This window comes from Pelodiscus sinensis, chromosome 1 (genome assembly GCF_052426305.1).
Source record: "Pelodiscus sinensis isolate ZL-2025 chromosome 1, ASM5242630v1, whole genome shotgun sequence".
In the NCBI taxonomy this organism is placed as follows: Eukaryota; Metazoa; Chordata; order Testudines; family Trionychidae; genus Pelodiscus; species Pelodiscus sinensis.
The window spans coordinates 91,211,758-91,226,545 of record NC_143052.1 but is presented as its reverse complement, the minus strand read 5'-3'; the positions used below and the strand labels follow the sequence as shown (position 1 = coordinate 91,226,545).

Here is a 14,788-nt window from a genome sequence, read left to right as displayed (position 1 = left end):
TTTCTCCCTCCTCCTTATAAAAACCCTTTTAGAAAATGGCTATTATGTCCCCTCTCAGTAGTCTTTTTTTCTAAACTAAATAAACCGAGTTCTTTCAGTCTTCCCTGATTGGTCATGTTTTCTAGACCTTTAATCATCTCTGTTGCTCTTTTCAGGACCTTCTCCAAATCTTTCTTGAAACGTGGTGCCCAGAACTGAACACACTACTCCAATTGAGGCCTAATCAGTTCAGAGTAGAGCAGAAGAATTACTTCTTATGTCTTGCTCACAACATTACTGTTAATGCATCCCAGAATGATGTTTGCTTTTTTTGTAACAGCGTCACACTGTTGACTCATATTTAGCTTGTGGTCCACTATGAGCCCTAGATCCCTTTCTGCAGTGCTCCTGCCTAGACAGTCACTTTCCATTCTGTATGTGTGAAACTGATTGTTCCTTCCTAAGTGGAGTACTCTGCATTTGACTTTATTAAACTTCATCCTATTTACTTCAGACCATTTTTCCAGTTTGTCCAGATCATTTTGAATTATGACTCTATCTTCCAAAGCACCTGCAAACCCTCCCAGCTTGGTATCATCTGTAAATTTAATAAGTATACTCTCTATGCCAGTATCTTAAAATTGTTGATGAAGATATTGAACAGAACCGATCCCAAAACAGACCTCTGTAGAACCCCATTTGTTATTCCCTTTTAATGACTGTGAACCATTAATAACTACTCTCTGGGAATGGTTATCCAACCAGTTATGCACTCACCATATAATAGCCTCATATAGGTTGTATTCTTTAGTTTATTGATAAGATGGTCATGTGAGACCATATCACATGGTCTAGGTATACCACGTCCACCGCTTTTGCCTTATCCACAAGACTTGTTATTCTATCAAAGAAAGCTAACAGATTGGTCTGACATGATTTGTTCTTTACAGATCTGCACTGGCTGTTACCTATCATCTTATTATCTTTCAGATGTTTGCAGATGAATTCCTTAATTATTTGTTTCATTATCTTTCCTGGCACAGAAGTTAAACTGATTGGTCTATAGTTTCCTGGGTGGTTCTTATTTCCCTTTTTATAGATGGGAACTATATTTGCCCTTTTCCAGTCTTCTGGAATCTCTCCCAACTTCTCTGAAAAATCATGGATGATAGCTAATGGCTCAGATACCTCCAATACCTCCTGTGTCCGCTCCTTGTGTATTTTAGGATGCATTTCTTCAGGCCCTGGTGACTTGAAAACATCTAATTTCTCTAAGTAATTTTCCTATTTTAACTTCTAAACATACCCTATTTCCACTATTTGATCTGAGGAAGTGGGTCTGGCCCACGAAAGCTCATCATCTAATAAACCATCTTGTTAGTCTTTAAAGTGCTACATAGTCCTGTATTTTGTTTCAGCTACACCAGACTAACACGGCTACATTTCTATTCCTATTTCCACTAGCATTCACTATGTTAGGCTTCCAGTCACCATTATCTTCTTGGTGAAAGTCAATACAAATAAGTCATTAAGCACCTCTGCCATTTCCAAGTTTTCTTTTGTTGTTTTTCCCTCTTCACTGAGCAATGAAGAGGTGACAATAATGCAGTCTTGGGAGCATTGTTCTGTAAATTATCCTTTCCCCCCATGCTTCAGAAAATACATTTAATCTGGATCTGTTGTGAACATGGTGGGTCTGGAGTTGGGGGTTTCTATGGACAATTTTTAATTTGAAATATTTCAACTAAAACTGATATATGTTGATTCTGAAATGCTGTTGTAGTCCCTCATGGGAGGATAATTCAGGGGTCTTGTTCTCTGTACAGCAGATTCAGACTATATGTCCCATGATGCACCTCGGCCTCCCCCCTTAGTAAGTGGAGGTGAGGCATCATGGCAGTGTCCTGACTACAACGAGTCACGAAAGGTAAATCTGGCTGGGGATCTCCGTCTACAGAGGCTTATAGAAGCTAGGGATGTTAGAGTGTAGCTATTAACCGATAAGCTATTGGTTATTGGTTAATGGCATTGGTTACACTCCCTGGGTGTCGGGGCAGGCAAAGGCTGGTTCCCTGGTCTGGCAAACTCTCTCATTCAGGACCAGTCAGGTTTCAAGGGTGCCGGACCAGGGAGGTCCAACCTTTTCACATTTTCTGACTCCCCCAATATATGGTGCAGGAATTCTACAAATAATAGGCCCCTTCACACCATATCCCTTATTCATCCTTAGAGCAGGGCCATTCTGTACACTGACTAGTGCAGGGATCCTGTTGGAAAAGTAATATGGAATCAAGTAATTAAAGACTCCTGCATACGCAGAAGGGGCTGAATTATGATCACACAAACATCCTTAATTCTGGCATTTCTTAACCTTTGCGTGCTTGACTCTGCAACCTTTAGAATGTTCTTATAGTGCAGTGTGTGTGAATGTATGTAATTCTGTCTAATATATTCCTGGGCTTTGATGGCATATGTTCCCAGTGAACTGCAGTAAATAGTTGGACAGAACTTTCAAAGGGAAAGGAAGTGGATTCCAGAGTGTGACAAACACCACTGGCTGGTGACATGGTCTCCTTCCTCTCATGCAGGGTGTGTACGAGAAGGCATTGGAAGACAGTGAGAAGGCTTTGGTACTTGAGAAGGAGAACATCCGTGCCCTCTTCCGCAAAGCCCGTTCCTTAAATGAGCTGGGGCGACACAAGGAGGCATATGAATGTAATAGCCGCTGCTTGCTGTCCCTCCCACATGTAAGTGTTTGACATGCATAGCTGCTCTGAGGCACTTTTATATTTTTCCTCTCCCCCAGTCGAGTGTGGCATGAATGGTGATGATAGAGGAAGAGAGAAGCTGTCTCTTAAATAGGATACACCTGTTCCCAGTAATTGCATCTCTTGGAATGCGAACTCCATGTCCCCCTTAGCACAAGTCATCTCTGCTAAGGCTGCCAATAAAGAGCCATCCCATACCACTTGTGATGTGGAAGCCTGCCCTAGTTGGAACTGAGCTGAGATCAACTGGCTTCAGGTCGATGTTGGAATAGCTACCGGATGGCAGTGACAGTCAGTTACTACCATCCTAGGATGGATGGGAACTGGAAACATAGATGAGAGCGACTCACTCCTGATCTACATTACACAATTTAAATTAGCGTAAGGCACTTTACAACCTAATTATGTCATTGTCTACGCTACAGCTTTGCTGCCATCAGTGTAAGTGCCTCACTGTGTGCGTATGTCGGTGTAGTTAGGGTGAGGTGGTACTTGTGTTGATTAATTACTTCAGTTTTGTCTGTCTTGTCAATTTCACTGCTCCTACTGTGAAACTGACAAAAAAGACTAGAGGCCAGTTGCCTCCACGCCCCTGAAGAGCTGGGGCAGGAATGGATCCTCCTTCTGACTGGGAGCCAGGCCAAGAAGCCCAGGTGGGAATGGCTGGGAATGTTGGCAGCCTTGTAAATTTCATGGCTCCTTGCTGTATCTGTGAAATTGACAAGGTTCCTGGCAGGAATGAGCAGGAAGAAGCTGGGACAGCTGGACCCAAAGGTGAGAAGCCCCATGTAGCTTTACCTTTCTGCAGGGAAAGGGGAGGTAAGAAGCCCTGGATGGTGCATGTTCTCTCCCCTCTCTTACCTCTTGGAGCCTGTGAGGCAGCGGGGCTCTGGACAGGCTCTCAGCTCCTCTCTCTACCCTTCTTAGGTCGGTGGAAGTGCTCCTGATGAGGATGTGCACCACTGACCCAAGGAGGTTAGTGTGGACATGCACCACTGCAGTAAATACTGCATTGACTTTAGGGCAACCTAAATTTTTAGGATAGACATACCCTTAGGGACCCTATTCCTAATGCCCGGAGCCTCAGTAGAGCACCGTAAATGTGTGCTAAATGGCTATCGTTTTATCTACTAAGAGCAGAGTTCAGGCCCTCAGGCATCAGTGTTTCTTGGGGGGGGGGGAGGTGTCAGTCTGTGAAAGGGGCTTTAATATGGGGATATTAACAGATGTGCCAATGCAAGGCACTGGAGGTAACTGTCCTGCTCTGCTTGGCACTGATGAGGCCTCGTGCAGTATCGTGTCCAGTCCTGGGTAGGAATGTTAAAGACTAGTCGACTATCCAATAAGCATCTGCTTAGCCTTATCTGATAGTCTTTTTACTAGTCAACTAGTCAATATCTCCCACCCCCCTTTGCTCCTCTATGAGATAAAGGCAGCAAAGGTTGTGGGGGAAGGAGTACCTGTCACTTGGAAATCCCACAGTGAGGATGAGTTGTGCAGTGGCTGCCTCTGTGTGATTCAAAGGAGCAGCTGCCCTGGAGCCCAGGGTCAGCAGAGGACCGTGAGTCCCCCACTGATCCCGGGCTCCATGGCTTTGAAATGCACAAGAGCCCCCACTGGGGACTCTTGTACATTTCAAAGCAGGCAACAGAGTCTGTGTACATTTTGAAGGAGGAATGTGAAAGTGCCCAACAACTAGTCAGTTAACTGCATTTTAACATCCTTAGTCCTGGGTGCCAGAATTTACTAAAGATGTGGACAAACTGGAGAAAGTCCAAAAGAGAGCCACAAAAATGATAAAAGGTTTAGGGTCAGGTTTTCTATGAAGGAGTTAAAAAACCAATGGGGCATGTTCAGCCACGAGAAGAGGAGACTGTGTTTGCAGGGCTAAGTGCCTGATGGAGTGGAGTTGGGCAATTGGCTACCTCTGGTCTTGCATACCAAAAAGAGTATTAGCATGTCATTCAGTCTGTGTAGCTGTAACTTATGGTCTGTTTCTGGTTGGTGGTTGTATGTGCAGGAAAATAAAACCACATGCTTTAAAATGACAATGTCCTTGAACTACATTTTCTCTAGGATGAGAGCGTTACACAGCTTGGTCAGGAGCTCGCACAGAAGCTGGGTTTAAGGGTTCGGAAAGCATATAAGAGGCCTCAGGTATGACTCTTTCTAGACTGGCCTTTGGATTCCACTGACCTGTTCCTGTAAAGGCTACTGATTCTGAGCAGCTGCATTGCCATAGGTATCGCTTTCAGCACCTCCTGCTAGTCCATTCCTGAGAATGCCCCCCAAATCTGCCAGTCATTCTTCAATCCTGATCTGCAGCACCCCTGCAGGCATATTTCCAGCTTGCCAGCCATATGCATCTTGGCTTGGAGCTCAATTTCATATATTCTAAACTAAGCAGCATGGTGTTGTGGATAATTCGAGAGGATAGCTTTAAGGAAAACCCTAGTACTGCAGTAAATGGATGTAGAGCATTCTTCGCTCTTTGAATGAAATGTACGCCCCAGGATTTTGCTAAGGGGTACTTATCTACTGTTGGGACTGTCCTTTAGAGAAGGCAAAACCACTTCTGGTCACTAACACTCCTGTGACATGTTTCTCAAGATAGGAATGTTAGCCCCAAAGTCCTGGCTGAATTCCAGCTTGAGCGATTGGCATTCTGTGTCCCTCAAATTCCTCTCTGCATTTTTATTTACATATGACATTCTTCTTCAGTTCCTGTCTCTAACTCTTGTGTAATCTTGCTGTGCCGTGTTAAGCAGCTAGCACATTCCAGCTCAGAAGTGACTGCATTTCAGTGCCACGTGAAGTGATTTGTAGTAGTTGGTAAAGAGCTTTTGAGTATCTGATGCTATATGACTGTTTGTTGTGCTTTGCACTGCTGAATAATAAATGGTGTTAGATTACAAGAAAATTCTCCGCATTCTAGATCTCTAAACATGCTGTTGTAATTGAATCTTGAGAGAGAGGATAGTTTCCCTGAAATATTTTTCATACTTACTCCCTCTGCATTTTTTCCTCTACCTTGTTATTCCACAGATTAGTCTAAACTGTCTATGGGATTAAAACACAAGACTCCCTTTTTTAATTAATTGTCACATTTTTAGTAACATTCTGCTGCAGCTTGCTCTAACTTTTGTTTAATGCTGTCCACAGTTAATTTTTTAAATGACCAGACTGAATGTGTCTGTTGTGAGATGGCATTCCAACTTACCCTCATGATGCAGCATTGCAACAGGGGTGTTTTCACGGTGGGATATTGCATTGGTGTGCATTTCACACCAGGATGGCTGGACGGAATCTAGGGCGCTTTCATAATCCTGCAAGCCACAGGCTTCTGGGGACAGTGACATGCATTTTGGGATGGCTGGAACACACTAAGGAAAAGCAGGAGGTCCTGATTTCTCTCCCTATGGTTTGTAGTTGTAGAGAATGCCTGATAGGGAAGTGTACCGTTGGATAGCAGTGGCTGACAAGAAACCATCAGTTGCTACCTAATTTGTAGGAGTTCAAGGAATCCCTGTGTCATGAAATCTCTCTCTTCCTTGCAGCAGGAATTGGAAACTTTCTCTCTACTCAGTAATGGCACATCAGCCAGCTTAGCAAATCAGGTACAGTTCCTGTCTGACATTCTCAATGTCCGTACATTATTTTACATGAGAGTTTCTATATTTTATTTCACACAAGTTAATTGCATTTTTTAGGAATAACAAATATCAGTGTTTTTTTTCCTCCCTTTTCAAGGAACCATATCAAAATAATTTTATTTTAAAATATTTCCATTGCTGTGGTGCTGATAACATTATTAAAGCAGAAAAAATTATTAATCTAACTTTGCTTTTCACTGTCAAAGCTTATATTTCACTTACCTAGACCTATACTTTCTCTTCCTGGTTCTTGCATATTAGCAGTCTGTAACTGTACCAGAACCAGGAAGTGAAACAGCTGAAGAAAGGTATAAAATGAAAGTAGACTGAAGGATTTCACTGTCCAAGCTGAGTGAAGTGCAAATTTAAACATTTTTTTAATTTATTATTTACTATTTTGTATTCCTGTAGCACCTAGGGACTCCAATCACAGACTGGGAACCCATTGTGCTAGGGGCTGTTCAAACATAGAATGGAAAATAATCAGCTCACTGATTTCATTGCAGGCTTTTAGGCAATTTCATTAAAACATTTCATATTTAAAAAAAAGTGTTTGACAGTCATTGTAGGCTACTAAATTTGGGGCCCAGCACTAGTTGACATTGTTCCTGTATTTAAAAAAAAAAGGTACTAGGGAAGCACAATTTGAAGTTTACATTGATGGATGACTTGCCTTAATATCTGTCTAGCAATGAGAATCCACCTTAGATCATTCCTTGTAGCCACTCGTAATCTGTTTTTCCTTTGAACATTTTCCCTTTTATGGAAAATTTAAACACTGCGGCTGTGTCTAGACTGGCAAGTTTTTCCGGAAAATCAGCCGCTTTTCCGGAAAAACTTGCCAGCTGTCTACACTGGCCACTTGAATTTCCGGAAAAGCACTGATGATCTCATGTAAGATCGTCAGTGCTTTTCCGGAAATACTATGCTGCTCCCGTTCAGGCAAAAGTCTTTTTCCAAAAGACTTTTGCACAGAAGGGCCAGTGTAGACAGCAGAGATTTGTTTTCTGCAAAAAAGCCCCGATCGCGAAAATGGTGATCGGGGCTTTTTTGTGGAAAAGCGCATCTAGATTGGCCACAGACGCTTTTCCGCAAAAAGTGCTTTTGCAGAAAAGCATCCTGCCAATCTAGACGCGCTTTTCCGAAAATGCTTTTCACGGAAAAGTTTTCCGTTAAAAACATTTTCGGAAAATCATGCCAGTGTAGACGTAGCCTGCAAGAACTGAAGTTGCAACTGATGAAGTTGCAAATGCAGAATCTCAAATCTTTGTGTGCTGGCGTCTATCATTTTAAACTGAAAGTAGGAAGAAAAATGTGTTTGCACTGTTGGAATATGGGCTCACATTACACCCAGGTGAACTGTGGTTTTAAATCAAATTTGGATCTTAGCATAAGGAATAGGCACAAAGCCTGTGATTTTAATAAGAGTGAGATCATGAGAAGGAAAAGTTGTTTGTGTTAAACTTGTGGTGACCTTCAAAATATCATTGTTACCTCAGCCCAAACCTTAAATAAGGTAATAGAAATAATAAAAAAACAAAAACAACAACTTGGGTATCAGGTGCAGTAAATATTTGGTTGAGTGGATTATAAAGAAATGCTTAATTTAGTAATGAGTGAAATACGGTAAAATGAGATAAGAAAACCTTGAAGAAAGAATCATTAACCTTCGCTCAGTCAGGGCAGAGGATAGAGCTCTTAAGCTGCTTCATCTGGCCTTAGCCAAGGTCTGGTAACCAGAAGTGATCGCACTTGCTTGTTATAGTGCATAAAAGGCAGGGCTTTGTAAGGGTTCTTTGTCAGAGCTTTTCCTTTCCCTCTGGAGTCACGCCGTGATTGAAGGGGGTCTCCTGAGCCAGAACCTTTTTGGCTGACGTACTTACAGCTCTGTTGTTGCTGGAGTGGAGACTGTAGGTATATTTGCATTTTGGATCTAACCAACACCAAGTGGTCTTTGGACTAACACAGGAATGTTTGTGTGGAACCGGAGTCATGGTAGGCCTTAATACAATTAGTAAGAAAATTATTTCCAGCATCATCATTCATACTTCTGTGAAGTTGCCAATTTATTCCTTGCCTAGGGCTCAAAGTCAGCAGTTGTTTTGGTGGGAACCTTTTCTTGTTTTTAGTTTTGCTGTAAAAATTAGCGGTTATTAAATGGAAACATATGTAAGCTAAGAAAGGCTAGTTATGCAAGATAAGGCTAATCAGATCTCATGCTTTGTGGGGCTAGCTGATTGGCTGTGGGAATCAGGAAGGAATATTCTCACCCACATGCAATCCCATGTGCAGAATTACTGAGAAGGCCAGGTATTATGGGGGTTTGTTACTTCAGAGGAATGCAGGTATTTGTTTCTGCTGAGGATGAAGTATCAGGCTAGGTGGAATAGTGGTCTAACGGTACATTAATTATTCCTGTACTGAAAGGTGGGTGCAGGGGAGGAGAAAAGGGTGAGAGGAGGGAAGCAGCAGAGATTGCACTGAAGCGATTTGGGAAGGGGGATTTGGGGCTGTGAAGCACTAACACATTTCAAAAGATGTAATGACGATCTCTTCTTCTCCTTCCCTTCCCTGCCTGGCAGATGACTTCCAATGGATTGGGCTCCATAGATGATATTGAAACAGGTAAAGCTTTCTCCTTTCTGTTTCTCATGGCAGCAGTGAAGCACCTGCCCAGGTTGGCTGGACTAATAATTGCTTTGTCTTCATTTGGACCCCTTCTGCCTTTCCTGGCTTTGGAAACTGGAAGAGACCAGCCAAGCGAGGATGGGGGCAAGAGGAGGTGTGGAGCTGGAGTAGGTGCTGTTCTCCAGATTGGTTTCTTTTCACTTCTTCAGAATCTTCAGTGAATGATTAGGACACTGGTAGCGAGGAAATCAGTTTAAGAAGGCACCTACTAGAACTTTATATAAATGGCACTCTAGCTATCCAAGCAGAGCAAGGGACATGTCATATTTTTGAATAAGTGGGGACTAATCAATGCAACCAACAAACACATGGGGATGTAATCTGTTCTCAGCTGTGCTTCTCTAAAGCTGGGTTTGAACAAATGCCATTCTGCTGTACATTCCCAAACAAAGCAACTTTAAAGTTAAGCCTGTAGACACAAAGCCACGCTTTGAATTCATGCTCCCCTCCAAGAACATTAGAATTGGAGCCTTATATTTTTAGAACCCCAGGAAACGCAGAGTGAAAGTTGCAAGGTTGCACTCTTCGTGCCAGGGATTAACCTACCTTAACTCTCTCCCGTAGTAGTGCCAGTCCAACGCCTTCCCTGCTTAACAGAGTATTGCAAACCGTGCTCCAGAGCACATCAGTTTTTATTTGTTCTTTGCATAAATGTCGGCAGTACTAAGTGTGAAGATTTGTTGCTGCATTAACTATTGCTGGGCCCCATTTCACAGTCTGGGTGTATGAAGTTTGTATGTGGAAACTCATTAGCTCTGTGCTTAAACACTTTTGAATAATTGACTATCACATGGAATCATAAGACCCAGACCTGGGAGATAATGTTGGGTGTCTCTTACGAGAGCCTTCAGTATCTAGCAGAATTGAGCTGTTAGACTGACGAATGATTGCTTTTGCTTTGCCGTTTGTCTCTTGAGGAATTGGTATGTACACTTCGTAACACTGTCAAGCAGCCCCCGATCGCGAGCCAGTTGAGATGAAGGTGTTGCTGATAACAGGCATTGCCTATGTTATGCAAGAAGTCAGACTAGATGATCACAGTGGTTCCTTCTGGCCTTGGAATCTCTGAATGTGGAACTCTTTGTAGTGGCTGGAAAAAGTGGTAGAATTGTTCTGGCGTGTGTTTGTTTTTTTTCCAGGACATCTCTACAGGGGCAGAATGAAGGTAGTTTGGGTGCCTGGTTTGACACTTGCGTGTGTAACTCTGCATCTCCTGGGGGTCTAACATTTGGACTGTTTCTTTTTAAACTCTAACAGTTTTGAAGAATAGTGTGTGCTCAGATGACAAATGTGTGCTTGCCACTTTAACTTTACCTTAAAAGAATGAGGGGGGGCTTTGGGGAGGAAGGAATTACCTCCTTTTCAAATAGGACACTGGACCAGAGAGAGAAGGAAGCTCTGGGGAAAGCTGTCTCTCTTTCCTCCCCGCTCCCAAACCACTGAGGGGAGCCTCAGTAAGGCTTCCTGCCTTAAAGATCTGCATGTCTCCTAGAGACACGGAGAGGAGGGGTACTCAAGAGTGAGGCACCACTCTGGCAAGGGCATCTGATGAGTCTTGTAATGTTTGCTGGGGACCCAATATTCTGTATGATTTTTGGGAGGTTTCTCTGGGCTTCCTTACCCAGCTCTCCTCCCCAGTCAGGCTGTCCCCCCCCCCCACCCCCCCCACACACACACACAGGAAAACTCAGAACTTAGAGAGCCTGAAGGAAAGTGGGTTTTAGTGGGGGGCACAGGTGCTCCAAGGAGCAGAGGGCTGGGAGGACAGCTGAACTTTGCTGGAGGAGGCAGTAGAGAGGCATTAAAAGCCACCAGACAATGGCGTATAGCCGGGGTGGGGAACCTCAAGCCCGAGGGCCAGATATAGCCCCCAGCTTGCCTGGTTCTGGCCCCCCACAGCTAGAACACAAAATCAACTATCCTCCCTTTCTTCCCCGCAGGCTCTGGTGTGCAAGGGGAATGTGGGGAGTGTCTTGTGTCTGGCCCCCAACTGATTTTTCTGTGGATCAGCAGCCTCCGACCCAAAAAAGGTTCCCCTCCCTGGTGTATAGAGTAACTGGACTCTGGGCTTATGGACTCTGGGTCAAAACTCAACACCATTGAATTCAAGAGTGGTTTTGCTGTGGGTCGGAGACCCTTAAGATTTGGCGCACAGGCATTACCGTGGGAGGTAATCTTTGTTTGACTAGTCACTTGAAGTTCTGTAAAGGCCTTTGTGAGGCCCGAGACCTAAACCAAAGGCCAAGAATCCTCAGAACTGGAGCTGCCAGCCTCTGAAGGTTTCACCTGCTCCGTGTTTGAGGATCAACTGAATTGTACATTTCATGTTCTTTGGCCAAACTGCGCTTGACTTCTCCCCAGGCGCCATGTGACTGGCTCTGTGTCTCTTCCCCCATGCAGACTTCTCCATGGACCTGCAGTGCATCCCTGCTCCCCTTGCTACCTCCATCCCTGTGAGTGAAGGCACAGCCCTTTCATCCTCTGACATGGACACAAAGGGCCTGTCCACTTCTCTGCCTTCTGCCACACTGCTCCCTTCTCCGGATTGCATGTCCCTGCCCGTGCCTGAGAGTGTAGAGGACTTCACAGATGGGGAGGTTATTGGAGAAGAACTGGACTCTCTCCTGGATTCCCTGGCTGATGGGTCGCAGTACTCTCTAGTAAGAGCTCTGGTCGTCTTCTGAATTCATCCTTTAGAGCATGTTCTCGCTCTCCTTGCTGTCACATGCTCCTCTGGTGTGTGTGCTCTCCTCCTTTTTCTTCCCATCACTAGCTTGGGTCTCTAAGGAGCCCATCTTAGGTCCTGACTGGAATGGCCTGGTGTGAGTGGAATACATAAATTCAGATGGAGGGGCTAATCTCCATGGGTCACGAAGATAGCACCTTTCCCTCTCCCAGCCCCTTGCTTTTCAGTGTTTAGGGATGGAAATGGACTGAGGGTAGAGGCTGGCTTATTGCTCTGAAGTTAAGTGCTATGCACTCTGGAGTGGGTGTCTGTGTGATACTTGCTGCTGTAGCGTGCTCTGTCCATCTGCCCGTCTCTGACAGCTTCCTCCAGTCCTTTCTCTGACATGCTGTCTGTGCCCTTTTCCTCCCAACTCCCAAAGTCTCTAGTCCAGGGGACCATTCCCACCAACTTGCCTACTGAGATGCCCCAGCTGATCCCTGTGTTTCCGGGTGGAACCCCTCTACTGCCCCCCGTGGTGACAGCCAACATCCCCATCTCCACACCACTGCCACCTGCCTCCTTCGGCCTGGTGATGGATCCCACCAAGCAGCTCTCCTCTTCATCTGTCCTGGATGCCTTTGAGCCCACAGGGGACAGTGGTGGCTCCCCCTTGGATGCGCTGGATTCACTGGACCTGCTCCCGTACTCAGAGCCACGGCTCGATGCTCTGGACACTTTTGGGACTAGCAGGGGCTCGCTGGACGCCTTGGATTCCTTTGCTGTGGGTAGGTGCAGGGGCATGGCGGTGTGGGGGTTGCCGGCGTTTGTGCTACTGTGGCAGTGCCTCTAGAATGTTGCATTTAGCTCTGGGCGTCTCCACCATGACAAGCATATGTCGATGCCGGAGAAGACACCAGTAATTAAAAGATTCCAGAGAATTGATTGGGATGGAGAAAAGATCAAAAATTTCTAAATACCCGCACAGCTTGTCTGAGCAGCAGGGGGGTGGGGGGGGGGGGGTGGAGACATGGCTGCTGATTTCAAGCATCTCGCGGGTAGAGACACCAAGGAGGAAGAGCTGTTGTTCAGGGTTATCCCAGGGGAGGTAACAAGGGATGTAATAGCGTAGTCAATTAACCGATAAGCAAAAGCTCATCATTTAATGCTATAGATTACATGCATTCTTCCCCCTCTGTCCCCTCCCAGTAAATTTTTTAGCAGGCTGGCCAGCAGCCCAGCTCAGTCCTGGCTTGCAGCGGGTCTGGGACCTACCCCTGCTGCGGCTCTGCATTTAAAGTGTATTAGGAGCCAGACGGGCAGGCAGCCCAGCTCAGTTCCATCTCATGTCAGGTCTGCGAGCTCAGACTTCCCCCCTCCCCGCCCCTGGACAGCCCATGCTGGTGGCAGCCGGTCCATGAGGGACTCCCCTCACAGTCCAACTCCCACCTGGCACCCCACGCTGCTGCCTCTAATACAGAGGCAGCAATGTGGAGTGGCAGAAGGCTCCTCGGGAGTGGGGCTGCAGTGCCGTGGTTGCTGGCACCACCCCCGAGGACTATAGAATAGTCAAGTAACCGATAAGAATTCATGAGGTTACTCGACTATTCAGTTACCCGATATTTAACATCCCTAGAGATGACTAGAGTAATGAGAGGACATTCCGGCTTGATACAAAAGAGACGTTGCCCGACACGACTTTCCTAACATGTGAATAGTCTCCTGAGAGAAGTGATGGGAGCTCTCTCGCGCCGAGTCCTTTAAAACAGACTTTGGTAAAGTCTTGGTGAATTGACTTTAAGGCAGGACTTGGCATTGAGCAGAGTGGGGTGGACTAGATGAATTAGTCGGTCTTTGCCTCCTTTGTGCTCTGTGAGCAGTGAGTGCCATAGCACAAGGACCAGTTCAGTCCCACTCTGTTGGACCGGGCTATGGAGGGAGAGCAGGCAAGGAGCAATTCATCCCCTTGAGGGGTAGGTAGGCTTCATGGGGGTCTGTGCAAGCATGGAGACGATGCAGCAGACTTAATGCTGGAACGTCCATCACAAGTGGAGAAGAGATGGCTCAGCAGGACTGTGCTGGAACTGAGACTCCCATTGGTGCTGAATCCCTTCAGTCCTGTGCTGGTTGTGGCAGTGGGGGTCTGTTGCCTTCGGGGGTTCAGAAAAGGGGACACCGTTGCAGAGATTTTCAGGTCTCTGCACTGGGTACGGGAGGTTCCTGGAAAATGAAAAAGGATTAAAATCTTGTTGAACAAGCATTAATCTGGGTCTTGGGGATCAGAGCAGCTTCCAAAATTGAGATGTGTGTTTGGGATTTTTCTTCCTCTGCCCAGAAGAAACTGGTCCTCAGGAACTGCGGCACGCTGTTGGGAGCCAGAAACCATCTCCTGTGGTGAGTGAGCTGCTGCCCCTGCCAGATGTACCAAGGTGTTTGTGTGTCAAGGCAGTGGGCAGGGCACGGGGCCGTTCTCACACTCTGGGCCCTTCTTAATCAATTTCAAAATCTGGTGGCTTCAGTTACTCTGGGCTGTGTGCATGACCCCCTTCCCATTCCCCTGTGCGGTGGCAGGGCTGTACGGAGGCCTTTCTCCGTGTGATAGCACAGCATTTCCCCTTTCCTTCTTTCCCCTTCCCTTACTGTATTGCTGGGCCGTAAATGGAGTTGAATGCTTCATTCCAGTCTCCGCCACGTATGCAACTGTATGTTGGTCTCATTGGGTCTGAGGTTGGGCTCAGGCTTTTCCGCTCTGGAGCTATGTGGGTAGGTGACTTTGCTCCCTCTAGACTAAATTATTGAGAGGGGCTGGGGCATCATTGAACATCTGTCCTTCCTGTTGTCATTGTGTCTGATGCATCGCACAGCAGTGTTTGTTCTTGTGTTCAAGTGCCTCCAAACGCACAGCTCATCGGGCTGGAATGTGGGGAGAGGAGCCCTTTCTCCGAGGCTGGGGGAAGAGCTGTTGTTCCCTGGGTTGCTAGTTCTTCCATGGGAAGGGAGAGGGTCTTCTCTACTGCAGATAGCTTTGTTAAACC

The 14,788-nt window shown here is 45.8% G+C and overlaps 1 protein-coding gene across 7 annotated transcripts in view; it reads left to right on the top strand.

Moving 5' to 3' along the window:
* The window catches only part of ZC3H7B (zinc finger CCCH-type containing 7B), a 57,599-nt gene that overhangs the window by 18,672 nt on the left and 24,139 nt on the right, over positions 1-14,788 (top strand). For 3 of the 7 annotated variants that reach the window (XM_089781032.1, XM_075936213.2, XM_089781030.1), the window contains exons 5-11: positions 2,568-2,726; positions 4,824-4,904; positions 6,305-6,364; positions 8,983-9,025; positions 11,489-11,748; positions 12,196-12,541; positions 14,089-14,147. In XM_089781032.1, the coding sequence (XP_089637158.1) occupies positions 2,568-2,726; positions 4,824-4,904; positions 6,305-6,364; positions 8,983-9,025; positions 11,489-11,748; positions 12,196-12,541; positions 14,089-14,147 (1,008 nt within the window). The remainder of the gene's footprint in view (positions 1-2,567; positions 2,727-4,823; positions 4,905-6,304; positions 6,365-8,982; positions 9,026-11,488; positions 11,749-12,195; positions 12,542-14,088; positions 14,148-14,788) is intronic. The other 4 variants (XM_075936202.2, XM_089781036.1, XM_089781034.1 and 1 more) reach the window with 4 other exon arrangements.